The sequence below is a fragment of the Dromaius novaehollandiae genome, chromosome 5 (assembly GCF_036370855.1).
Source record: "Dromaius novaehollandiae isolate bDroNov1 chromosome 5, bDroNov1.hap1, whole genome shotgun sequence".
Classification (NCBI taxonomy): Eukaryota; Metazoa; Chordata; class Aves; order Casuariiformes; family Dromaiidae; genus Dromaius; species Dromaius novaehollandiae.
In genome coordinates, this window is record NC_088102.1 from 31,585,567 (window position 1) to 31,613,057 (window position 27,491).

Sequence of the window (27,491 nt, forward strand, 5' to 3'; positions counted from 1 at the left end):
TCCCTTGATGTGTCAGAGTTTATTATGATGGGATGGCTAGAGTTCGGCTGACCCTGCTAGGATTTGCAGACTACTCCAGTTCTGGGATGTAAAGAAGAACAGTAAAGACACAGCATTCATTTGTATTTAGACACAGGTAAATGTAAATAAATTTTAGAGTAATAAAAACCATTACTTAATAAATACCCTTCAGGCAAAGAAATTGGTTCATGATCAAGAATACTTCACTAACCAAACTTGATTGTTTGAAAGAAAATTTTGATCCTAATGAGATTAAACTTATAGTGGGCAGTTTTCTTCAAACAAGCAATTAAGCCTTTGGACTGCAGATTTTCAGGACCTATTGTTCCTTCAGCTGAAGCCAGAGGCAAAATTCCTATTGAAGCCAAAGAGAAAAAAAGAATGCATGCTCCAGTTGATAGATATATATAACTGGAAAATTATTCACAGTTAAATTACAAACTGTTCAGTGGAAGCTTCCATATGCTTCATGTCTATATTTGAATGGCAGTTGATTGCAAGCTGTTCAACCATTTTCTACTTCCACTTCTCAGAAAAACTAGGTATTTACTGTCCAAGGTCCAAACCAAAGCCAGTCAGTAAGTCCTTGGATTGATTCTACTGGGCTGAGGACCTAAGTCTCCAGTTCCAGACACTTTATCAAAGAAGATCAACTCGAATCTTTAACAATGTGCTCAGGCCTTCTGTGGCACTTGAGTGCAACAGAGAAATTTTCTGGGATTTTTGTGGCTTCAATGCTTTCTGAAGCTAAGATACCCTTGAGCCTAATGAAATGAAGGAAAGTGCTGAAAAACTAGAACACTGCATTTAAAAAGCAGTGACTTTGATAGAGCTTAGTAAAGATAGTGAGTTGTCCCACTAAAAAGACGGCCTAAAATCTAGGCTTAAAATGTTGTCAGCTCTCTTCAGAATAGAGATGAAAATGAATACAATATCTGCATTGCATGGGGACATAGTAGAAGAGAGGACTTATGTGACAACAGCAATATGAAATGCAAATAGCAGTAATTAAGAACAGTTGTAGGAGAAACTATTGTTTTGATGAAACTATTCTGCTTCATGTGTGCCACTCCCCCCACTCTCACCTCCCCCCAAAATTGCTATGTTAAGTTGTAAAGAAGTACAGTTGTTTGCTTTTGATGCAAATATTTTTTTTGGCTGGTTATTACATAACTCTTCTGGAGTTGGAGTTTTTGAGTTTTGAGTTGGGATTTCTTTCTTTCCTTTTTTTTTTTGTTTGCAATTTAGAGATTAAAACTAATACAAACTGTAAAGCACACATTACATAAACCTGACTTATTCAAGCTCTGCTACATGAGCTTCATCATAGACTTGTACATTACAGCATATTAAAATAGATAGCTGCAATCCCAGTTTTCTTGCAATGTGTATACTTCTGTAATAAGTTTTAGCTAAATTAATTAAATTTTTGCACAAAGTTGATATTGCATATGAATTTATACAGCAATAGCTATAAACACATAACAAAATTAAGGTTAGCAATCAATAGAAAAATACAAGGCATCCTTGCCATTCATGTTTAGTGTAATATATAGCCAGTCATAAGTTATTAAAAAAAATACACTACAAAAGCTTGATAAATACGATCCCTTCTGTACCATTCACAACTACTAAGAATTTTACATTCAATAGCACAAAAAAAAAACAACAAAAGGGAACCCTCAATTGATAGCTGAACGGGAAAGTGCTGCTTTTGTTTGCTACTGCATACTTTACTTGCAAAAAAAGAATTATCTAAAAAATACTTAAAGTCCATTGTTCTCTCCAGGCATCAGGAAGAACTCAGTGAATTATTGTATCACTTAAACCACATACAAACAGCATATCAGCACATTACCAGGTATGTAATCAATTTAAAGTCATTTTTGCAGAAAACTATTTTTGCCATCCTCAGAAAACTTCACACATTTTAAAAAAAGTTTTTACTAGCATTAGAAAATTGTTATGCTGTGAATTAACAGTTTCCACCTATGTCTCTGACTACTTTTTTGTCTTCTAGCCATCTAAGTAATCTGATATAAACCAGTTAAGTTTCAAGGCTTAAGATAATTTTGGATTTCAATTTAAATGCTTTCAGTTTCCAGTACACAGTCTAATTTAATCTCTTTGCCAAAGATCCCTGTCTTGAACTTTGTTTAGCCAGTAACAACTTTGTAAAATCAAGGCAGTAGAGAGGAAAAATCCATATTATCAGATGCAGTAGGAATATCGCTACTGACTTCATTGGTGTAGTAGGCAGTAGTAACACTTAATATGTTAGAACCCAGATCCTCAAAAGAAACTACAGTGCTTAAATACCATTGAAAGTCTGTGCCAAAAGTACCCAAGAGCACTGATTGGTAGAAATGGGTAGAAGTGAGATAGTCTTTTAATGTAAAGTCTGCCTACCAGATTGGCAGTACCATTCAAAATAGCAAAATCTCAACTGGTAAAAACAGACCGTCTAGCTACAATCTGTCATCCATCTTCTTAATAGACTGCTTGGCAGCAGTGGATGTTGCACAACTGAAGCACTAAAAAAATCTTGGCTGTTATCCCATGGCTAGTTTTATATTCACACTATCAAGAGAACTCCTGGAAAAGATACAGAATCTTAAGCTACAGAAGGCTCATAGAAGTTAGTGCTGTGTATTTAAAATTATATTAATTTTAACGCATGAAAAGACATCTAGTAACTGACAGCGCAAGTTTCAGAGCTCTGTTATGTTTTCTTTATATACATACAGTTGATATCTAATAGCCTTAAGTGTAAGAAAGATACTATACAGGTATTGAAAATAATAGTTGTTGGCCAAATTCTGCATTCCCATGTCAAATACAACTTCTAATGAGCTCACAAGAATCTTTGATTGACCACAGAAACAGAACGTAGCCCGTCGTAACTTATCCCTTATATTAGGATGGAATATTATAAGAATAAAACATTTGTACTTTAGAGGGACCATCTCAGTTTCCTGATTTTAGTTTCAAAGAAGTAATATCCAACAGCAGCTTTTTGCATTATTGTTTAGAGTCCAAAAAATCTTTACAGATGCCTCTGATAATATCAGGAACCATCTGCTCCAATCCTGTAAACTCCCTAGTGAAGAAAGTATGAGATTCTCTTGGTTCAGAAGCCATGTCTTTCAAATCATCCACAGGTGCCCAGGCAACACCAACAGAGAAGATTGTAATTCCTACAATGTAATAGTATAGTAAGAACAATACATAAGACCATTTTGTCTATGGATACAAGAAAAAGAGCTGCTTAGATTGCATTCCTGAATTAATTCAGGCCAAAAAAGGGTGTTTAAATACCTGTAGTCTATCAAAGATAATTAGATTTTGCCACTAAATATCAGGAATTGGAAGAATTTTCATGGTATCAGTAAGGCAGTATCTTAAGGGCTAGCATCTTAGTATTTTTTATAGTGATACATGAGTCTAATAGTCACGTAGTTGGACTTGAAACACAAGCAACACCGCCTTAGTTGTAGAATAATTTAGAAAATAAATCTCGATCATTTGTATGTTCAGTGCTTTCAAGTGTCAGCAGACCAAGAGGTTTTTCAGTCAAAACTGCTTATTTCTTTCCTAGGTGATGGGGAGCAAGAGTGAGACGATACTGAATGGCATCACTAGTTGGATCTTCACTACATGACTTTAACTTTTTCTTTTTAATCTGCTAATTTCTCCCCTGTACAGGAAAATAAGACTGGGCATACATTTTTATCTAAGCTACCATGAGTGAAGCTACTTATACCTGGTTCCACATCACTGATTTTTTCATCCTAATGGAAAAGAGTTCCTCACACCTCATGTTTTTCTGAATCTAAACCAGCTGTAATACTTAACTTACTGGGGCTGTATTTGTTTAAAATCTTGATATTTACAACACAGCAGAAATAGGGTAAATCAACTTCCCACTAGCTTTAAAGATAGGTCATTTACCTGCTTTTTGTGCAGCAGCAGCAGGCCCTCTGACATCATCGTAAGACTGACCATCAGTCAAAACAACAAGGAAATTCTTGTTGGGTCCATCTTTCATTGGCCCAAATACATTTCTTGTTGTGAAAGAAATGGCATCACCGGTAGCAGTGCCACCACTCATGTAACGAATGTTTTGGATAGCAGAGAGAACCTTTTCTTTTGTGGTGTAGTCGGTGAAGCCGAACTCAGTACGTTGATCATATGTGAACTGCACGGTTGCAATCTTGGAACCAATATCAGAGATCTCAAAAGCTTTTGCAACATTACTGATGAATTCAAGCACGAGGCGGAAGTTGCTGTCTCCAACGCTGCTAGAACCATCTATCAAAAAACCTATGTTGACGGAGTTGTAGCATGTCTTGCTACACAGCATTTGCTCATGTGAACACAGTTTTTGGACAAGAGGTTTTACGTATTTGGTAGTACCAAACCAGGTGGGCATTTGGTAAGAGAAGAAGCCATTATTTCGACAGACAGCCTATTTAAAAATAAAAAGTGAAAAGGTAAATGCTGACACAGCTGCTGTATGCATAATTAATGAGACATCTATGTGATTTTCTGTCAAAGGTAGATAAGAATTGTAGCCTGATCGTGCGTGGGTTTTTTTTTCCTTTAGAAAAAGAGTACAAACATCTCCAGTTGAAGTCAGTGGAAGCTGTATCAGTTTATCTTATCCAATAATGGAGTCAACCCTCCCCACCCCTGAACTTTCAAGGACTTTCATGTTATTCTTAAAAAGTGTAAGAACTGGAAATTGTTAATTACATTTTTTTGAAAATGACCTAAGTCATGGCTGCTGACTTTCCAAAGGATTGCAAGTTCTGTATTTTTCTTTATTCACTGAAAATTAGGCTTCTATACTTTACATTTTCACTTAGCAAGCAGGGTTTTTTTTAAAATCTATAATGTGCCATAAACATACACATATAGTTGGGTTGAAGTCTAGCTCCAGGTCATCCAAAGTGCAATTTCCTCTTCCCCTGTCTTCCATAGGATGCTCATAGAATGCTAGGTAACTGAGAGGGGGGATTCTTAAAAATCAGCTTCCAAGGTGAGATCTAATCTGGTTAAGATCAAAATGCAGAAGGGGAGGGCAGGCCTCAGTCACCTAAGGTGATGTCTTTCTGCGCCTAGAAGTACCTAAAAGAGTTGGACCTGCCTGTAATAACCCTGGGATCAGAAGCAAGCCATCTTGTGTCTTGAAGCAACAGAGCTGCAGCAATTTTTCTATTCGTGCTCTGAGCTATGAACTTTCTAAACCCTCCCCATGAAAAATGAGAAATTTTCTCACTGGAGAGTAAGTAATGACCTAACGCTTAAAAACTCTTGTGGGAGTAGAAAACCTGTGTTCAGATTCCTACTCTGACTTGTATAGAGCAAGATCCATAACTCTTCGGCCAAGATGAATGCCTTGCCTGTCATCATGCTATACTAGGATGTATTTTTCTCTCTTTCAGGTCTCTGTAGTAAAAGTAAATAAACCATCTTCCACAGAGTAGGTACTGAAACATATGTCTCCCTGTCTGCCATTTCAGAATTGGAGATCACATACCTGCAGTTGATTGCTTTGACACACTCAACCATACCTAATATAGGGGGTTTCCTATTCTGAGAATCATCATGTAATTAAAGCCAAAGGGCTTTAACTTGGCCAAGGCTCTGAACTGTGAGGACAGTGATAGCCCTTTCAGGTAACCTTGGTGTCAGCCAATTAGCAGAGAGAAAAAAAAGAAAAAACCTACAGTGGTAGCATATAATTTAATAAGATGAAAGTGATAAACTTACTTAAAATTTGCAGGCCCAATATTTTAGGCTTCCCAGTGATAATCTTTTAAATCACTTAAAGGTAAGAATAACTTTTTGGTCTTTTTGGAGATTTTATCTATCTATCTATATCTATTTATCTCTATATATGCACACACACATATGTAACAATTAGTTCATTAAGACTTTAGGATGAATTAAATTCTCTAGAATCATACCCATGATTGGAAAGTGAATAATGATATTCTCTCTTACTTTGTCAACAAAAGCAATGTCTTGCACCATTCCCAGCTCCTCAGTTGTGGGTTTTGCTACAGAGACAATGAATACATTGACCCCAAATTCTCTGGCCACTATACCAGCTTCTTCTATATCATCGGAGGGCCAGCCATCTAAGAACACTACGATGATCTTGGGAATTCCTTTACGTGCTCCATTTTCCAAAGAGAAGAATTTTTGAGCTGTGTGCTTCAAAGCTTTCCCTAATTTTAAACCAAAAAAGAATACGAAGAAATAATGTGATTACATTTCAGTACCAATTCCCTACCATTCCAATGAAGTTGTCCTGGATTTTAGCCTTGTTTGCAATATGAAAGACTAAACGATTGGTTCTTTCTGCTAGTAACTGAACTGAAGCGCTGTAGAACTTGAACACCAACCGCAGGCAAGAACATCTGGTAAAAGGAGTAATGACTGTAGGATATGTTATTTCAGTTTGCCATAAACAAACAGAGCTTTCCTAGATTATAATACTAACAGTATTATAAATAAAAGCATTTTTATTTTACTTAATTTTGAACTGATGCTTCCAAGATAACCTGATAGGGGCAGGGGAGGACCCCAGAACAACAACATTCAAACACTTTTAATTTCCTGAAGATAATAAACCAAAAGCTATTCTTGTCCCATAATCCTTGTCCTTTAACTGGAGGAAAAATTAGATTGTTATAAAAACAAAGTCTTCAAATGTTGTTTAGGTGACTTGCCAAATTCTGCTCTCAGAAATGGAAATGTAACAAGGAAGCAACTGCATGGACAGTTATGTTGTTAGGATTTAACAGTGAAATAGTGTCCTAGGAAATCAGGGTAATAATGAAGTTTAAGCAACCTGTAACTTGGAAAACGGATAAAGCTGAGGAAAAATCATTGGATTTTTTCCCCCCATAGACCTAGTGTAGGAAGCACTGAAGTGAACTGGAAGGAATAAAGTTGAGAAGATACTTATCTTGTGATATAAAACGTATTTGGAATGCTCAGTCTCTTCATTTGTCAGACATTTCTTCACAGCCACTTACTATTTATTCCCAGACTATTCTAACTTTTTAATTAGCCAGTCAACAAGAAAGAAATGCGAAGCCTGTTAGATATGAATTTCTCTCAAGAAATCACACACTTACCAGTGAAAAATTCTATTACTATTGAAACACAGGAAATGATGCTCACACTTATGCTTTAATTATTGTATAATAAGCAACCTCCGAAAACCAAGCATAAGATGTATCGATGTTCTAATGAAAAATATTGAACTGACTAAGATGAGCTTGTCATTTAAAACACTTTTGTTCTTACAGAACTGAAGCGTATATACTTCAGTGTTTGTATATATGTATACACACATATGTGTGTGTGTATATATATATATTTTACATATGAAATGAAGTAATTTCTATTTTGATGGAAGTATGAACTCACCTGTATTAGAATTGCCTCCTCTGAACCCTAATTCCTTTATGGCAAACAAAACATCTTTTGCAGCAGTAAAGTTTTTCAGATAGAATTCAATTTTTGGATGCTCACTGTGGCAAAATAAAACATTAAAAAGGAAAACAGGGTTTATATGACCAACAACAAAGTGATTCAAACTATATTTTAGCTTGCTAATGCCATAGTGGTATGAGCTTTGCTAGGAAAAGTGGACTACATACTTTCTTAATTACTAAAATAGAAGTATGCTCCTACCTTAACAATTCTCAGAATCCTGTGCAAGAAAAATTATTTACCTAGCCAGATAAATGAGGAAGAGGCTGCTTCTTAAGCTTATTAAACAACAATATAACAAGTATTAGGTTGAATATCTATCTAGAAATAAATTTTGAACATGCCAGATTTCAAACTAAATGCATTTGTGTAATTGAAAAATAAATTTGGCAGGTTTTCTATTATTTGTATGATAAATATCTTGTAGTTTTAAAAGATTCCTGTGAAATTAGAAGAGTGTGAGTTATTTAATTTAAGAAGTTTACTATCTACCAGCTCCACTATCTATTGACTCCATTTAAGAAATGAAACATTTTTGCTAAACTGAGTTTCCAGGTTTCACTCTTTATTTACAGTAAGAGACCAATTAAAATAAAGAGGTTTTTTTGCACAAGCATTAAGAACCTCATGACTGATTTTTAGTTATATGTTTCAGTTACAACTCCTATTCCATTGCTCAAACCTTGTTCTGCAGAATAGACTGTTCTATTAATTGCTTTCTCTTATTAATCACTCAGTTATATTTCATGTAGATCTACTATTACCTGGCTTGTACGACTCCCACATGAGGCCCTTCCGTTCCAATTCCCAACATCACAGCTACTTTTCCAACAAAGTTTTTCTGCAAATTAAATCTACGCTGACCGATATTGTAGCTTCCATCAATGAGAAATGCAATATCAGCTTTACAATCTGTGAATATCCAAAGTAATTAGAATACTTAACACCAAATAAATGTTAGGATTTTGCTTTGCAGAAGTTAAATCTGTGGATTCCTACCTTTGTTTCCAACCTTTTTCTCAAGGGGCTTCTTGGGTCTTTTGCCTTCAATGAAGGAAACAGCATGGATCATTTAAGAACAAAAAGATGAACAGCCAGATGAAGTGAACTGTAAAGAGCTGAGATTCTAAGAGCTACATTACAATATATCCTGATTAAGAACTGGCATGCAGCGACAGCGCCCTTCAATCAGTTAATAATTAAGCTTGCACTACTACTGCTTTGCCCCTTAGAGGATATTCTTTTTCAAACAGAACAGTTTTACCTGCCTTTCTACACCTGCCTAGCTGATTACCGAAACTTGGACAGAAAGCTAGGTGGATTTCTGTAGCTCACCATCCCAAGTCCTACCATTTCTCTGTTAGGACAGTGTACAGTTTTAATGTTTTAGAAGGAAATTGGGACTTAAACTGTAAATCAAAGGTTTTACTCACAAACAGGATTTAAGTCCAATATTTATTTATCACTGGCCTTCATAAGAACTGATATAGCCTTTTGGCATGTATCATCATCAGTCTTTTACTGGCAGCATTTTCTGTGGAGAAATTCACATGGCAACTAAATTTCTGCTACTGAAGTCCTGACAGCACTTAGCTATCACGTGGCTTTCAGATGCAAGATGTTTACTCTTTCAATACTACCTTTAACAAAGATGACTAATTTTCATTCAGTAGCTCAGAGTTCACAGCACTCAGCCTGATAACGTGGATAATGAGGCAGTGTAATAAGGATGCATGCCATGTTCTTGTTCTTCTTCTCATCCCCTTTAAGTGTGGAACTTTAGTTACTGTGTGACCCTTTGTAAACAGTACATATCACCCACAGTGAATAAGAAATACACCATTCAAAGGCATGCCTGTTTGTGCCATGTGATCAGAGTGGTAATTGTGCTAAAATACAGAACAACCAAGAACTGGAATGAAAGGAAATGGGTGAAGAGATGGGATTTAGCATAGGAATGATGAAATGGTTCAGGATACCTAGAAACTCAGTTTGGTAAAGAAGTAACTTCATTTTTTTTCTATGGTTTCATTTTCATCAAAATAGTTATTTAAGAAGTGCACTAACACTACCATGAGCACAAGCTACAAGCTCACCAAGGATTTTCAGTGACAGCAACGGTCACATTTTCTATCTAGCCATGCTGCTTTAGTAAAAGAAAAAAAAACCCACTATAGATCAAGTGCTTAACTTAGAACATGTTTTCATCCTTTACCATAATGCATTATTATTCATTGGCTGCTTTGTTCAAGAAGCTGGAGGAGGTTGTGCAGGACTGGAGAAATGCAAGCACTTTTTCATGTTAAAAAGGAGCAGAAAGAAATCAGAAAATTACAGCCTAGTCTATTTAATAATAATTCCTAAAATTAACATGCTGTTAACTGATCATCTTCGTATTTATAAATTGTTAAGGAATAACCACATGGGTTTGTCAAAAACAATTGTCCTAAACTAATTTAATTTTACTTTCTGACAAGAAAGCACAATACTATTTAATATTTCTTTAATGAATTAGAAGACGGAACAGAGAAGAGACTTTTATTTCCAGATGGTAGAGGTGGAATGAGGTTGCTATCATTTGAGCAGACAGAATTAAAATTCAAAATTATTGTGATAACTGAATGGTGACTCAAAAAACCCACCAAGATATAATTCTGCAAGGATAAACTCCAGTACTACTCTTAAGAAAGAAAAAAAAGACTCGAACACAGAGGTACAAAATTTAGAATAGCCAGGCTGCTAGGGCAGCAATAGATAACAGAGGACAGCAAACAATACAACCAGCAATGTGATGCTGAAAAAGACAAATGTCTTCCTAGAATGTTTTGACATCCTCTGTCAGATCTAGGGGACAATCATTGCACGCTGCTGAGCATGCTGAGGTCTCAGCTAGTCTGTTCTTTTTACAGTACTACACGTAAATGAAGCAGGCAAATGTAAGAGTCTAGAGAAAGCGCAATGCTGAGGCATTTAGAAACATACCTTAAAAGGAAAAGTTGAGAGTGTAAGATTTGTTTAGCCTAGAACAAAGAAAGCAAAAGGGAATGCAACTATGTTTTATGTTGCTTTAAAGAGGACAGTGACCTGTTGGCTGTGTCAGTAATTGGATGAGAAGAAGTAATTGGCTTAATTTCCAGCAACAAAGATGGAGATTAGTTGACAGGAATATTTTTGCAATTAAGACTAGTTAGAACTGGAAAGGATTGAACAGGAAGATTTTAGTGGCTGTGTAGATTTTTAATAATCTAAATAAAACTGCAAAGAACTTCTAGGAACATTCAGTCCTGTCTCACAGCAGAGATGGGAAGTTTTGAAATCCCTTCCTGCCATGTATATCTTGATGTCACCAGCAGCACGCATCTGTCATCTATTGCATCACATTGTTTTTTAAAGCATACTGCCAGAGTATTTTTTTTACGAACTATTTTACCTATAATGGTGGGTGTCATTTTTATCATTTTTCCAAGTGCAGTAATTGAGAACACGTGAATGCGGGTGAAAAATGTGGTGGCAAAGTGCAGTTGTTTATTTTGTATTCATCATTATTCTTTATGTATACAAGCACAACTGTGTACAATGTTGGTAGCATTAAACTCACAATGAAAACTGATAACATGGTCTTTTAACAGGCAGGACTAGGAAAGGAAAAAAATATTTTTAAAGCCTGTCAATTGTTATTTGAATAGCAGTGAGATCATCTTTACTTTTATCACCATGTGTCACAATGTTATCCTGACACTAGCTTATTTCTGTAAGAAGGAATGCATTATCTATCTTCTTTGTCACTTAATAGTAATGAATCCCATGAGCTCACAAACTCTTTCCTTTTTATGTTACCTGTATAACTATTCTAAATTCATTCAAATTTTTCTTGATTTACATGAAGACCACTTAAATCAGAATCAGTCTCCCATATTACAAGTTATTCCTCTTATCGCTGATGAAAGGTATACTGGAAAAACAGATGTTATGTGTGTTTTCTCCTTTAAAAGTAAACAAAGCCTATGAAATATGGCATTTTAGTCAGGAATTCATGCACTGTACCGCATCTTATCACATGAGGCTTCTGCTGTTAATACCCTTGGTTGCAAAGGTCTCATACCTGTAGAGGGACGTGCTGTTGATATTGATCGTCCAACTGCTTCAAGTGCTATGTTCTCGGTACCTGTTAAAATATTGAAAGGACAAATTTACTGCATTTCAGTGTATTATATGAAATTACAAGTGCTTGAAGAACACTATTTCCAATACTTTCTTCATCATCCTCTACTAGCTACTCTTGGAGGTGGGCACCGGCCTAAACATCTTTGGAGAGACCCAGTACTGCAGCGCTTCTTTTTGTGTAATAAGCTTCTGCTTTGTGCTTCTAATTTTGAAAAAATAACAGCTGATGAGTAATTACAGTGTATCTAATTGGTAAGAGTTTTTGAGCTGTAGCAGACATTATTTCTAGCAAATAAATTCAGGGCTTGATCTGGGAGAAATGGAGGTCACTTGCACCTTCACTGAAAGTACCTGTAGTTTCAAGTTCTTAGCTATTAACTTTAATAGAGATAATAGGCTGAATTTGAGTTATGTAAACATGAATGTATTAGAGTTTCATTTCGCAAACTCTGAAAGAATAGACCAGAAGTCACATGGACTTAGTTTAATGTTTTTTAAACCAAAACAGAATATAACCAGTAGGCTTCACTGTATATTTTTATGAGGTGACTAAAGTTACCTCAAGCGGCAGGGAGTAACACATTATTTGCAATCAGATACTGTATCTCAACTACGTGGACAAAAACTTCTGGAAAAAATATTGTATCACATTGTGGTTTAATGACTACATTAAATCTAAGGTGACATTACTCCTATTTTTGGAGGGTTAGTTTTCTGTTTGCATAGTGCCCTGAACAAGCTCTCCATATGGCCTGACAAGTGCTACCGCCTGCAAAAAGGCAGGTGTGGGACTATGCAGCTGGTGGAAGAGAAGGGCTAAAATTGTATGGCTGGAAGTGGTGGGAGGACAGGACTGCAACTACAGTGATGAAGCACCAACTTAGATCGTCTTAAATTGTCATGGAACTACATTGCCAACTGCTTGTTTTCATGTGATTATATTCTGAATAGCTGTGATCCATTTTCATGTGTCAGCTTCAATTACAGATTGACTAGTCTAGCTGAAATAGTATTTTAAGGAAATTGTGGGAAAATGAGGATAAAATAAGAAGTTAAAAGTGAAAACTTTTGTTACTGTGAAAAATCACAGTTGTTTGTGCATACAAAAGAAGTTTCCTTGAGTTGTATTAATGTTTCAAATAGAGTTTGCAAAATAATAAATGTGATCCACCTACGAGTCACTGAGAAAGATGAAGCCCATCTACCGAGCATCTGAGACTGGATCCCATTGGCATTTACAGCAGGGTAGTTCTCCTGTCCTGGGAGAGTCTGTACTGTTACAGCTCCTCCTGCACTGGTGATCACCCCTCTGAGAGAAGAAAAGTTATTATAAAGTAGACATTTTAATCACAAGGAAATACAAAACATTTTTACCATTCTTAGTATGTGGGACACTCCAGCCTCCTGAAAAAGATGCTCTACAGGCAAGCGGTTGTGTCAAGACTGAAACAAGCCATAAGTCACTGAAAAAATTGTTAGAGATTCTGTTCTGCTGAGCACCACATGGACTTAGAAAAAAATTTATCAGGCAGTTTTAAAATTCTAACATTGTTCAGACAGAAACAGAAGAGCAATGTGTCAAGGACTGATATATATTGCTAAAGGAGAGAGCTATAGGAGAACGTAAATATTTGAGTTCATTGTGACTCGTGGATATTTGCAACTAAAACAAAATTTGCTGTGTTCAACTATGAAATGACCATATCTAAGAAAACTGAGGGAAAACATTGTTGCTTATAGTACTAATGTGTATATAGGACATTGTGTTATGGCACCACACAGAATGAGGTCAAAAATGGTAGGCATTATTGATAGCATCCATCAGATTACTGAGAAATATAAGAACACAGCCTAAAGGATCCCATTTGTCTTACTCATCTATAGTAAAGGTTAAATGTAAAAATCAGAAAAGAATGAAATAGAATGCAAATTATTAACTCAGTCCATATAAGATTCCTGCTTGCATTCAGTCTAGACTTGGAAGTGGTATCTCAACAATAGATACTATTCAAGTGTGCAGTTATTGTTAATAGAGATGTAGAGTAACACAACAAATTGCAGCGTAAGGATATAGAATACTTAAGTAATCGCTAACATATCTCAGGTATCTTAATTCGTTTAAGCATACCACAATGAGTCCTTAATATTGGAACAAATATCAAAAAGCTTACTGATTAAAAAAAATAATAATACGAAGTTAAATTTACTATTATCAGACTACTGCCGTACTCCTTAATGCCTTACTAGAACAATCAGTTTAAAAGTGTAGAGGGGAAAAAAACAACCACGAAAAAGCCCACACCACCTTCTAGCAAAATCTGTGCAGGATGTTTCCAAGAACTGAATAGATTTGAACCTAGAAAATTCACATGCCATACAAGTTGTTAGAGATAGTAGTCTAATTCTTAGGGAAGGCCACTATAATTTTCCCCCTCATTGTGTTTCATTTCACAATTGATCAGGTTTTGAGATTGCCTATCAGATTTGTCCCATCACATCAAACAAATGTTTGAAAGTCTTATTGATGCTTTTGTGATGCGTCTCTCAGCACTATCAGGACTTACATGATTGTGTGAATATCCGACAGGACAGATTTATGTATTTAGGAAACTTCAGGGTTAAAAGCTACTTTTGGGTGTAGGCAGCAACAAAGAAAGGACTTATTTGTTTCCTTTTGCAGGAGAAAGATTGTTGTGGATGTTTGCATTTGGATACCTGAAGTGTTATCAAAACTGCTTTTTATATATTTCACTAGCATATAAAGAGAGAATGATTATATTATTTTCGAGGGGCCAAAATTTGATGGTAAGCTTCCCTAAGATGGGGGTAAAAGCTTAATGCTTTGTGGTACTTGGGCAGGTACAGTACTGTTGGAGACAAACAGCTGTTTCAAGACTACTGAAACACAACAATGTGCCTTTGTGTTTATTTGTCTTATCTGTTTGGCTTCCTGCTTGAAAAGAGGTCCCAGCCTAATCTGATGTAAAGCATTGCAAAAGAAGAATAATCAAGATCAGAGGTTAGAAAAAACTGCATATGTTTATGGTAATATTAGTTCCAGGCATTTGTGGCAAAAACAGGTTCTAAATAAATGTCCTTTTGGACTGCTTTTACAGTATACTCCTCATTCATGGACATGGTTTGCATCTCTAAATAGAACTGTGGTTATATATATTTAATTCCTGTACCATGGAAAATTATGATAGTTTCAAAATATACATACATTTTCTCATCTAGGACTACTGTATACATTATACAGAGAGGTGATGTTTAGTAAAGTTACTCTGAATGCTGGAGTTTAAAGTCACATTATAAAGTTGGCAAATACAAACAGCACTACACAGTTCTTTAAAAAGTGAGAGAGAAAAAAAAAGACTGAAGCCTGTAATTGGTTGATTTAAACTGACAGGAAAATTCAGTAAGGCAGAGATATCTTTGGGGAAATAAATCAGTGAACTTAGAACATTTCAGTCTAGTTAGAACATGATTTTCTTCTCCATTACCTTGTTCTCCTTAACGTTCAAGCCTTTACTAATGTCTCAGTCTTTAGGGATAAGGAAAGATGTGCAGGAAAGAATATAAAGCAGCAGGAATCCAAATAAGCTTTTTTTTTTTTTTTTTAATCATTAATTGGAGCCATTTCTAGTTTAAATTTATACTGGCAATTTTAGTGAAGTTACTTTGGGTTTGCATCAGCATAACTTATCTATGTCCAAGTGCAGCTCCCAAAAAGAGCTCAGTATTTCTTCCCATTTCCTTTGTTTTGAACTTGGAACTTTAAGCACTGGCTGGATTAAGCCCAACAAGACCACATTTTGTACTGATAGCTCAACCTAACGAGTTTTCCTGGAAGCAATGATTTCAGCCTATCTTGTTCACAGCATGAACAGTTTTCTCTGTATTGTTCCAGTATGCCTATTTGTCTTTTCATTTTGATTGCCATTAGATCGTTCTGGAAGAACCTAGAAGTAATTCTCTGCTGGATTTGGGAATTGTTTCCTCTGAAACCAGAGTGGAAGATTTATTTGGTCCTATCTATATTTTGAAGACATCTATTGATTCTGTATTTCATCATAAATCATAAAGCTCTAGATGGTGTTCTAAAGATGCACTATTTCCACATAATCAACTCTCCTTGCTATTTTTAATGTGTGTGAATGGGGGGGTCTAATATTAGATGCAAGTATGATATGAACTATATATCTTTTTGAAAATCATGCCTCTTTCCTTGCCATTTTGTTCTGTAGGTAAATTAACAAGTGTGTTATAAGCCATCTTTTAACACCTCAGTTTTACCTGAGGTGTTTTTTCTAGCTAGTTTAGTCAGAGTGCATGCTGCTATATGCTGTATGTGGAGTAAGCCATATTGTCAGTCTACCTTTATATTCTGAATGACTTTGGTAAGTAACTTTTCATGGCCATTTAAGATGCACTTTAGAAATGAAGTTCGCCCTGTGTAGATCTGCAGTAGTATTTGAGCAATGAAAAGGTGCCTATGCATTTCCTCAGAATATAATTTGTGTCACTAAAATCTGGTTTTATTTTCACTGCTGTATTTTGTTCACGTGCCAATGACTTGCATGCCTGGCTGTTTTGATTATACTGTAACTGTAGATTTTCCAGATACAGCTTTCACTTCCTTAGTCACTATGTTTCTTGCTACTGTCAGAGCTGCCAGAAAGCAACGTTGTATAGAAGTTGTCACTCCATTCTCTTGCCTAGCTTCACTGTTAATAATCATCATTTATACTTGCGCTATATTTTTCATTCCAAAATACACACAAATTAAACAGAAAAGGAGACACATGAGGAAATAATCCAGTACCTCACTGCGCAATAGCTCATGGGAGGAAGAATACTGGCCAAAAGGCAGCAGAAGATATAGGACGTTCTTATATGAAATAAGAATTCCATCCAAAACCTACTTAAAAAATTAAATGGAGGTCAAAGAGCAGATGGGACCAAAAGTTTTAGAACCTTACCCACCTCTTCAAAGTAAAGTGCAAGAACTTGTTTGTCTGCTCTGTCAGAGAAAGAGATGCCGGGCTGGCATGATTTTGCTGACCCTTGGATGCCTTTTTCAAGGGAGTCTGCACATCAGATCTGATGTAGAGGGACTCTTCCAGTTATGGGAGATGACCTTTATACATGTAATTGCAGTCAGCAGTCTTTGACACAGCAGTAAAAAGCTGAAATACTGTCTATTGTTAAAAGAAAGGGAAAATATAAGATTTTCACCTTTATGAAAATGTTTTTGCTCTGGGTAAATTTTCAGTTGTTCTTTGGAATTTGCAAAATTCATGCTAGATTTTTCAAATGGAGAGAGCGCTCTCCTCAGCATGTCTATAAGCTACTGACTTTTTAAAACAAGTTTGAGATGAAGTTGAGTGCCTCTTCTCTAAAATGATCTTAGCTCTGTAAGTGTAATGTAATGATCAGCTACATAAAATTATCTAAAAATTACAAAACATTGTCCATGAAATGGACAAAGATAATGTTACTATGCAACAAGGGATGGGGGAATGAAAGGAAATGGCTTTGAACATAGACTAAATGTTCCAGTCTAAGGAAAGTCGAAGAGCAGCAGGGCTGCAACTGGACTGTTAAAAGAAGTACATATTGAACAGATTTAGTCTTGTAGTTCAGAAGCAAACATATCCTCGGAGAATAACATATGCCTTCATGCTAATAATAATGTTTATCATATATGTCTGTGGGTCGGCAATCTGCATTTCTGCAGAGGGTAAAGAGCACAAAGGTCACTGTCTGCCATCCTATCCAAGAATGGACTTTTAACCTGAAGTCCCTGTTACCATGGGAGAGTGTGGAGTGCTTGCTGTGATAACACCTGGCATTTCTAATCGGATCCTTTGATCAAACGTTGTTCTCAGGAGGCTAGGATCAGACAGGACAGCTGAAGTATCTGAATTCCCCTCTTCTCTTCCCACTATCAGCAGCTACATAAAACTCCTTCCATATCCTCCCCCTTTCTCCATCGCTGCAAGAAATGGCCTCCCCTTCTCTAAACTGCAGTCTCCTACTGCTGCCTGCCTTCAGTTACTGATACGGAGCTATTCTGGGTTTCAAGCCAGCATCCCCTTGCCCCCCTAGGTTCTGCTCTCTCTGCTGCACTCCTGTTGCTTTTGGCAAGAAAAAAGGCTCAGCAGCAGAAGCAGACAATGTACCAAAGTTTCCCAGTAAATGTAACGTTGCCCAGAAGTCCGGTCCTTCTGGCCAAATGACCTCTTTGCCAGTCTTTTTCTAGCAAACACTGGAACGGCTCGGGGTGGTCAGTCTTCTTTGTGGTTAGCTTGTGGCCCAAGGACTATTGTGGCCAACTTGGTAACACCATGATATACTTCTGTTATACTTGATTCTGGGAACCTGATGTTTAATTAGGTATGTTTCCAGCCTGTGAATAGTTACAAAGATTATAAAAAATTGTACATGTCTATTTAGCATCTAGATATTACCAAATCAGGTTAGGTCTCCATTTAGTGGAATTGGCACTAGGTCAGAGCTACACAAGCTGAGAACTTAGTCCTTAATTTGGTCTTCTGATTATTAATTCAATTAATCAGTCAATGGTAGATTTAACTTGCTTCCTTATGCCTACGTAGTGTCAGCCTGGTAGGAGGTTCCTCATTCTTCCCCATAACAAGTAAAACTTCTATTGCTCAGAAAAAGAACAATATTAAATAAATATTCTGTATCCTGAGAGTAATTAGTCATAACATAAGGAGAAGAAAAGCAAAATATAAAAAACTAAAACAAGCAGAAAATCTTACTCATCTGTAATATACAGAATTATTCATAGTTCAATTCTTCTAAAATCTTTACCTGCACTGTACATTTTTTCCAGCATTAATAGTTCCATTGCAGTAATAGAACACATGAGCATTATGTGGTGTATATATAAAAGGAATCAAGCCTCAGTTTGGATCCAACACACAGAAACTGGGGGCGGGGAACAAACCTAGGCTCACACAACCATTTTTCATTATTAAAAAAAAAAAAAAAAACACAAAACAAAACAAACACAAAAACAAAAACCGAAAACAACCCCCTCCACCCCCATGAACTGCTCCTGAGTCATGCTTCTGCAAACAGATAAAGTAATTGTATGAGTCTGCTTTATATACGGTATATTGGTATATAAGTCATTTTAGTGTCACAGGCCTGATCTTTAACAGTACTTTAGGTATGTAGCTACGTTGCAGTAACTGTACAATGTAATGTTAGACATACCTAGCTAGCTTTAAACCAGATGTTGTTGTTTCATTTATTTGGAAGAAACTTCTGAAATTGTCAGAACATACACCTAGTTTTGTTATGATGGCATCAGATTACCATGATCACCTATTAGCAATAGGTTCTTGGAGTTACTTGGACCCAAACTTGGAGTTTAGCCATTGTAACACAGAGCTAGAAGCAAGTATTCTGTCTGTTATTTGGTTGGGTTTTCTAGCCTGCACTGAAGTTAGCACAGAACTTTTTCCCTAAACAGCCAGCCCCCAGCAAGCCTTTGTTACTAGGACCAGTATTTATGGCCACAGATAATTCCAACAAAACCAACGAAACTCTCATGTAGTAAGTTCTGTTCTCAATGTGAAAGGCTAACAGGATTCGTAGCTCCTAACTTAGAGGTACTATTCAAAAACAAAAGGTTCTTCTGAGTAGAAGATTCTTTCATCTATAAGTTTGTCAAATTGCTCTTTCAAAATACTGTAGTACAATTTATCATATTCTGAATACTTAAACATTGTTAACTTGTACTAAAATACTTACTGGAAGACATGGAATAGAAGGAGGGTAAATATATTTTAATCCCTTCATTGCCATTAGAACCCTCAGATAAAAGTCTTTCAAACAGAGTGCATATTTCACAGGGAGTATAATTTAGATTGATGCTTAATATGGAAAAAACAATACTGCGTAAATCCTGTGCTTCTGAGTTGCATAATAATAATAATAATAATAAAGCTTATAGGGTACTGACTTCAGTGAAGAACTAAATGCTGTGTAAATGCCTGTGCTTTTTTACCCTGGAGAAAGAGTAGACAAATCTTGAAGAGAAATTTGTCTCTTCTATTTCTAATACATCCTTCTTTTATAAAATGTTAATCTTCTGGTGCTTGTCTAAAAATTGTATTAAAACCCTGGATCACATGAACATTTTTCAGTGTTTTTCGTATTCCCCAGAAAGATTCTACTGAGATCTGCAGTAAAAAACAGTATTGCACTAGAGAAAAAACAGATCTTGCAGCATAACTGCATAGGGGTTGATGTTTTTCCAGCAGCTAACACAGAAAGCACAGAATCCCATCTGTAAAGGGAACAGAGCCTATTGGGTTTTGTTGGTGGAAGTTTTTTTGCGACAGTAAACACAACAGATTTAAGACTGCTGCCTAGTAGATTGGGTTGGTAACTTTAGAAACTAACATTTTAGCTTTTGCAATATTTCAAAACACTTTAGTCTAAGTACCTTTGGAAAAAAGTCTTGATGGCAAAAAATGTTTCTTTCTTGAAGCAAAAGATTTAAGAGCCATGGTCTTGATGGACCACATTCTCCTAAATCTTGGTTGCATCCATTTGCCTAGGAGCTTAAACAGATTTCAGCAACTTCAGGAAAATGTCATGTAAGTTAAAGTAAGAAAGCGAATCCCCTTTTATTCTCTAGTTATATTTACATTGTATCTTTCTGTGTCTACGAATAATACACAAGTTATACTTATCTTACACTGAAAGTTTGTCTTCTACTTTTCCCTTTCACAAGTTTAAGAATGCTATTTTCATGAATACTTAAGTACAATTCAGATAACTTGCGAGTTACCCAGCTTTTCCTTTCTCCATTGTTCTCCATTCTTCTAATGGCACTCCTATTGAGTCAGTATGTCTTTAGAAGTCCAGAAAGTCTTTATTTATGATAGAGTCGAAAGGTTAAAATCTAAAAATGTAGCAAGCTTGCTTAACACATTAATAAGCAATCATCTGACATACCTGTGGATGGCCGCTCCGCAGACACTGGAAAGAGAGGCATAGACACCATCCCCAAAGACATAAAATTGCCAGAGAGGACAGTTTGCTGGGCAAAGGACATCTTCTGTCTCCTTCCGAAGGTCAAGTCCTCTTGTAAAGCATGTGATAGCAGTGGAAGCTGATGAAAAAAAGAAAAATTTGTGACTTGAAAAATCTTTTAAAACCCATACACTGTTTCCGAGTTTAAAGCAATGTTTGAATTTGAAGTTAGGTACAGTGCCTTGTCTTATGCTCCAGTAAATCTGAATGGATATCTTTGGAGCTTAAAAGTGTGCAGCTATGGCAAGGAAGAATATGCACTTTTTCATTAATTTTATGGGACAGAAATGGTGAGAAAAAAAGTGGAAAAAGTAAGAAAAAAAAGATGATTGAAATAAGACAAAGTAGCACAGAACATTAAAATAAAAATCCAAGGAATAACACAGGGGAAAAGGTAGCAGCAATTCAAAACAGCCGTAAGGTTATTAGAGAGGCATAAAGGCAAGGGGAAGACTTTAGAGGGCTGGTGAAACACAGATCTGAGCAGCATACTCCAAGAAAGAAGTTAAATGACTCAGAAGTCCCGAAAGTAATCTCCAGCAACGGGACATCTACAAAACACTTAGGAGACTTTGAACCTTCCATGCAGTGGAATTCGTGAAGCAGGTTGACAGCAGCATTCCCCTTAGCCTCTGCAATAAATCCTACTGAGGCTGTTGTAAAAAAGGGAGTATCTGTCTTCTTGCACCAATAGTACTAGTAATACCTAGAACATTCATACCAATTCATTGCACTGAAGACTACATCATTACCATTGTGAAAACAACTGTCAAATTCACCCATTGAGAAACAGAAGTTATTTATTCAGTTTAGGCACATACATTTTTTACATAATACTCCGCCTTTCGTTCTTTAAAAGTTGTACCTTGTGTTACCATCATTAAGCTTTTACTGTGTTTACATGTATGCAATGTACATATGCAGACCACCAGTATACAATTTTGTCTGGCAGACTGAAGCTTTTTGCAAACTTAGAGGTCATTATCTTGGATATTTACAATCATGCTACTACTACACAGTATAGTTTATCCAGCCAATCTGGCAGCATGGCATATTAAGGCTTTTGCTTACATGAACATAAATTCAGCATCACAAATTCAACCTGGATATTTATTTTGAAATTCCTAAGAGCAAATGTTGCCCTCACCAAGCAATAGAAGATGCAAGAACCCTTTTTCTATATGTACTCAGAGTATTGCTTCTTCAGAATATTAAAATAAGAGCTGGCAGAGGCTGGCTAATGTATCAGTAAATACTCCACAGTATTGTATCCCAAGCAGAGCATGTTTAGGGGATTAGAGATCTGTCCCTCATGGGCTTCTCAACTTTTCTCTTTTTCCCTAGAGTATTTACTGACCCTGACATACGCTGCTGTTATTTGAAAGAGTGATTTTCCTAATTGGCAGACAAAAGAGCACACTACCCTGTGTCTCCTGCTAATCTCACTAGGATTAGAACTGAAGAGCAGAGCATTTAGGTGCACAGTAAAACTCATTCTTGCTGCCGAAATTAACAATGAAGATGTTTATTTTTAAGTAGATGCAATCCTCATTAAGGCTATACTGAAATTGTTAAACTACCTAATCACATCTTTCTGAAAATCTTTGTTGCTATTTGTGGGCACAAAGATGTTATGTAAATGTATTAACCCAGATTAAGGAAAGAAAAAAGTGTTAAACACTTTCATTTTCTCTTCTCAAAATAATAAAAGCTCTCCATCTAGCAAGAACCACTGTAAAGCAATTTAATCTGATTCTCAAGTATCCTAAAAATAAAGAAGTCTTTTTATGACTTACAGTCTTATCTGCTCACATCAGCTTCTCTGTAAAGCTCATACATTTGCTTTAAAAAACAAGTGTCTGAAAAACAAGCAGAATCACCACGCTTATGCCCAGAAGAAAAAGACTTGATAAAAAAATCATTATTTTCACTCTTGAAAGTGCTACGTTATTGGTGTTATGCTAAAAGAAGTTGACCTGCTTTGCCTTTAGAGTCTCCCAATCCTTCCATGAAAGCTCTACTAGGCTTTCGCTAATTACTGGGCAGTAAGGAGGTAACATCCACCAAGTGACAGCTAGTGATTCCATCAGAGATGAGCAACAGCTGGAAGAATGGAAGCCTTTGGCAGAATCCAAGTGTTATTTATCATTGCAATGAGCATTAATGGTAATCTTTGTTCTCACAGTACTGCTTGTGCCACTTACCCTGGAACATTTTTCTAGCCTCCAACAAGTGCAAGACATCATAATAAGTTTATAGTACCTGTCATTTTTAATGTACTTAACTTCATTGAATCCTCTGACAGCCTATGAAGACAACAATTAGATATGTCTTGTTAACATACCTCTTATGCTGCTTGGAAAACTTACTTCCCTTTCACTCCCAGGCACTTACTAAATACAGTCATTTGTCAGACTAACATTTTAATAGCACTGAAGATGGGGTGGGGAGGGGAGGTGGGGGCTATCTTGTTGTGTTTTCCCCAGCTGTGAAAGCACAGAAATCCACTGTAGCCCTATCACTGGGTTTTGGCTGCCTAAAGACTGTCATGATCTAGACCACTGAAGATTGGGGGGGAGAAAGTAAGGTGTTACTGTATGAAATAAGGAGCTGTAGCTGGGGGCTTTAACAGCTCATACCTCAGTTGGATCAGCAGGGTGGGGACCTTGTAACACACTTTCAAGTACATTATGCTGCTAATTAAAAAGCAACAATTTGTAGTACTGGGCACCAAAATTAAGAGCTTTGGTACCAACCTTGCAGTGCATTTTGTTCTTCCCTGATAGTTAATGCAAGAACCCTTTTTCTATATGTACTCAGAGTATTACTTTTTCAGAATATTAAAATGAGAGCTGGCAGAGGTTGGCTAATGTATCAGTATATACTCCACAGTATTGTATCTCAAGCAGAGCATATTTAGGGGATTAGAGATCTATCATCACATATCCAAATCTATGAGCAGTCCAATATGAACAGGAAAGTATATTAATCCACTCTTAATATTGGATTGCGTAAAATAGTTCTTTGCCAACTTACACACTAATCATTCTCCCAGATTTCATATGTGATACTGTTAAAATTGAAGAAAACAGTAGGTTTTGCTAATATACTCAACATACTTTATCATAGCAGAACCAGCCAAAAAGCCATATATAAAGTAACCAAGTGTTTTGTGACTGTAATTTAGGAATATAGTAGCAGTTGAGATATTTCTCTGAATACTTATGTGACCCAATACTCTAATCTATTCCATGAAAAGTTTAAATCTATGTATTTTGCAGGAAGGAGAGATGAGCTTGCAGTGTAAAGAAAAGGGCTTAGTCCTAGACTCCTGTCCATTCTGAACTCTGCCAGACACTGGAGACCAATGTACATATGAATGTAAACTTAGGCCTTCAAAATTGCAATAAAATGACCATATTTGCACTCAAGAGACACACTATGCCTCACAGAAGCACACCACATCTATGTACATTGTAAAAACAAAGTACAAAGAAAAAAAATGGTATTTCTTCCTGATTAAAGGTGTATTTAAAGGTAAGGATGGATGTCTTCCATCAGTGTTGACCCTAAAAAAAAAAGAGAGAGAGAAGAAAAAAAAAATAATGAAGGCTGTTTTCTCCTAAAACATCCACCTAGTAGCCATGCTTTCAATTATTCCATCAGTTTCCATCTTTTTGTTGCCCCATCCCATATACTGCTTTGTACTGAATAGCTGTTTCTTACTCCCACATACGAAAACTTTCACATAGTTTTTGAAAACAGTCACTAATTTAGAAGACTCTAGCAAAACAAAATCCATAGCTAAAATCTGAGCTCTTCTAACCTTAACATGTCCATCTATTACTTTGGGAAAGCAGAATTTTTTTTCTGTGTATGTAGAAAAAAAATCCCCATGTACATTATTATAGAATCAGGGATTCTTAAAATAGCTTAATGACTCCTGTCCCTATTATGCTGCTTATTGCTTTAGGTATTTAGTATTATTTATTTATGAAACAGGAAGATCTGGAGTCCTTGCTATCTTGTGCCTCCAAATAAGCCTGGGTTTTATTTTGTGCAGTGACTACTCCCACAGCCTTGTCTAGATTAGAAAACAAACAGAAAAGACTATTAAACATACCTGCTTATATTATTGGAAAATGTGTTCACAGGTTATGTATTATTCATATAATGTTATATAATGTTAAACACATATCCTGATATGGACAAGGTGGATATGAGTACCTAGGTACCTACTTCATACCACACGTATGAGCCTAAAGCCATTAGATTTGCAAGGAAACTAATGTTCTCTCATTACTTCATACAACAGAATTAAAGTGCTTTTATAAAAGTTTCTGCAAGCTTACAGTGCAATAAGCAAATGCTACTGAATTTGGGCTCAGAATAATGGTAAGACACAATCTCATAAAGCATCTGTTCAGGTATTACATAAAAACATTCTGGTACTTTTGGTAACCAGGTAAACTAAAATCACATTTGCCAATGTTCCCTTAATGTTAGTTTAGTTGGTGCCAGATACCTTCAGTTTACAGTGGCTTCTTCTCCAGTTCTGCGGGGAAGCATTATGGCAAACTTTTCACTTGTTTCCTGCAGGACTGTTGATACTTCTCCAGTAGTGCACCCGTAAAATAAAAAGGAAAGGAACTGAGGTTGGAGTAGGTTTTCCATTGCCCCCCCTCCCTTTTTTTTTTTTTTTTTTTTAAAGTCATAGCACTCCTGTGACATATAGCCATTATCACAGGAGCACAAAAGAATTTTCTGAGTGTTTTAAAACAAAATGAGCATTAACTCTTGCTTCATAGTTACTGTGAAATCCTTAACAATCGTCAGAAAAGCTTGAGATCACTCACCCTCTTCAGGCCAGGCCAGCGCCTGGAAGCGCATCCTTCCGAGAGTTCCTGCCCCCTTGGTGAAAGGCTCTGCTGGAAGGGGCAGACAAACTGCTTGCAGCCCTTTGATGACTTACTTCTGTAACTGTTTCCTATGGCTCCGGTTCCTTTGGTTTGACTCTGGCTCCAGGAGACCTCATTCTCCAGCATCAGAGATCCAGTACAACGGGGCATGTAGCAATTGCCAATTCATGCGCTTTTAGGCATGCTGAGTTCTCTTTTGCCTTCCAGGGCAAAATGATGGCAGGGCAGATTTTAAACGTTTGTACTGATTCCATGGTCAGAAATACACTGGAGATCCTCGAATGGGCAAGCACCCTGTGAATGCCTTTATAGCACGCACACACACAAATGCACACACACATATACACACGCACAAACGCTGTGATGCAATCGGCATTCCCCTTGAAGGAGGTGTTTGTTACCATTGCCCATCTTCAGTCTCTGCCTGGAGGAAATTCCCCCCCCGTCTGGAAACATTCCCAGATATCCTCCACTGCCTTTTGCATCCTCCCCCCAGTTTTTTCACATTTCTCCAAGCCCTGCTCCTTCCCCCGAGGGCAGTGCCGGGGTAACACAGCTACATCCCCGTGCCCCGTTCGTATCCGTGAGCCCGTCCGCTCCGAGGACCGAGTGTGGCGTCGCCGTCAGCGCCACGCGCGTTTCCCCCGTCGCCTCGCCTGGTGATGCCCGCGGCGCAGCTGCCGCGCTGCTCGCGGAACCGCGACCCGGTGGGGCCCTCGCCCGCGAGGGGAGCGCCGCCTCTCCCGGGTGCCCGGCGCGGCCCTTGGCGGGGGCGGCGGCCCCGCAGCTCGCCCGCTCCCCCGGGGAGCCGGTCCGCGGCGGCGAGCGGCATCTGCGCGCCGCGCCGCGAGGAGCGAGGGGCGCCCGCCAGGGACCAGGGACTTGCAGCGCAGCCCGGTGCTGTTCTGCAGCGGCCGCGCGGGCTGGCACGGCGGGGAGGCGCCGAGTCGGTCTCGGCCGTCAGTCGTGGAATGGCCTCCGCGGCACCGTGACCTCCCCGCGGGCAGGGACTGCCCTGGCCCCGGCGGCCGCGCGCGGGCAGACACGGTCCGAGGGCAAAGCACGTGCGGGCGGGTGGAGGGAGGAGGGCTGCGCACTCACCCGAGCCGTCGCTCCCGCGCACGGGGCTGCAGAGCAGGAAGACGCCTGCGAACAGACAGGGCGAGCTGGTCGGGGCGGGTCGGGGCGCCCCCCCGCCGGCCCAGACCCGCCGCCGCGGTACCCACCTAGGAGAAGCGGCACGGGCGACATGGCTGCGGGACGCGCTCGCACCTGGGGGAAGGGGGGGAGAAACCGTCAGCCGGCCCTGGCGCGGAGTGCGGGCGTCCTGTCCCCCCGGAGGGGGCACCCGTGCCGGGGGGTGGGAGGGAGCAGTGTCCCGGGCCGCCCTACCGCGGGCTGGCCTCTCCGCTGCCCTGGGCACCTCGCGGAGCTGTGCAGCGGGCGCTGGCGGCCGCGCTCGCTTTAAACTCCTCCCGGGGCGCATGAGCACTGGGCAGGCACGGGTGGCCGGGGCGGGCGGGGAGGGAGGGAGTCCCGGCCGGGCGGCCCCGCCACCGGCCCTGGCCCGACAGGTGCTGCTCTCTCTCCCCCGCTGCGCGCTGCGGCCCGCGCCTTCCCAGCCGCTGCTCCGCCCGGTCAGGCTGCGGCTGGGGGCTTTGATTCCCCGGGTGAACGTAGCCGCTTGTTGCAGCCGCTCCGAAGTCACTCCGGACAGCCGACGGGGCTTGGACCCGTCTACCCTGTCCGCGCACGAGCGCGAAACCTGCTCCGCCGGGCGGGCCGGGCTCTGCGGAG

The 27,491-nt window shown here is 38.4% G+C and overlaps 1 protein-coding gene across 2 annotated transcripts; it reads right to left on the bottom strand.

The window, feature by feature from the left end:
* Nucleotides 1-26,960, bottom strand: COCH (cochlin). 2 transcript variants are annotated; one of them, XM_026095100.2, is made up of 11 exons: nucleotides 26,921-26,960; nucleotides 26,796-26,840; nucleotides 20,698-20,854; nucleotides 12,873-13,006; nucleotides 11,636-11,698; nucleotides 8,533-8,577; nucleotides 8,298-8,445; nucleotides 7,468-7,571; nucleotides 6,031-6,257; nucleotides 3,973-4,489; nucleotides 1-3,218 (listed from the first exon to the last, which is right to left on the bottom strand). In XM_026095100.2, the coding sequence occupies exons 1-11, from the start codon at nucleotides 26,943-26,945 to the stop codon at nucleotides 3,043-3,045; spliced, it is 1,641 nt and encodes a 546-aa protein (XP_025950885.2). In that variant the 5' UTR covers nucleotides 26,946-26,960; the 3' UTR covers nucleotides 1-3,042. The 2 variants fall into 2 exon arrangements, with proteins under 2 accessions (XP_025950885.2, XP_064368469.1); XM_064512399.1 differs by lacking the exons at nucleotides 26,796-26,840; nucleotides 26,921-26,960 and adding an exon at nucleotides 22,572-23,152.
* Nucleotides 26,961-27,491: the final 531 nt, after the last annotated feature.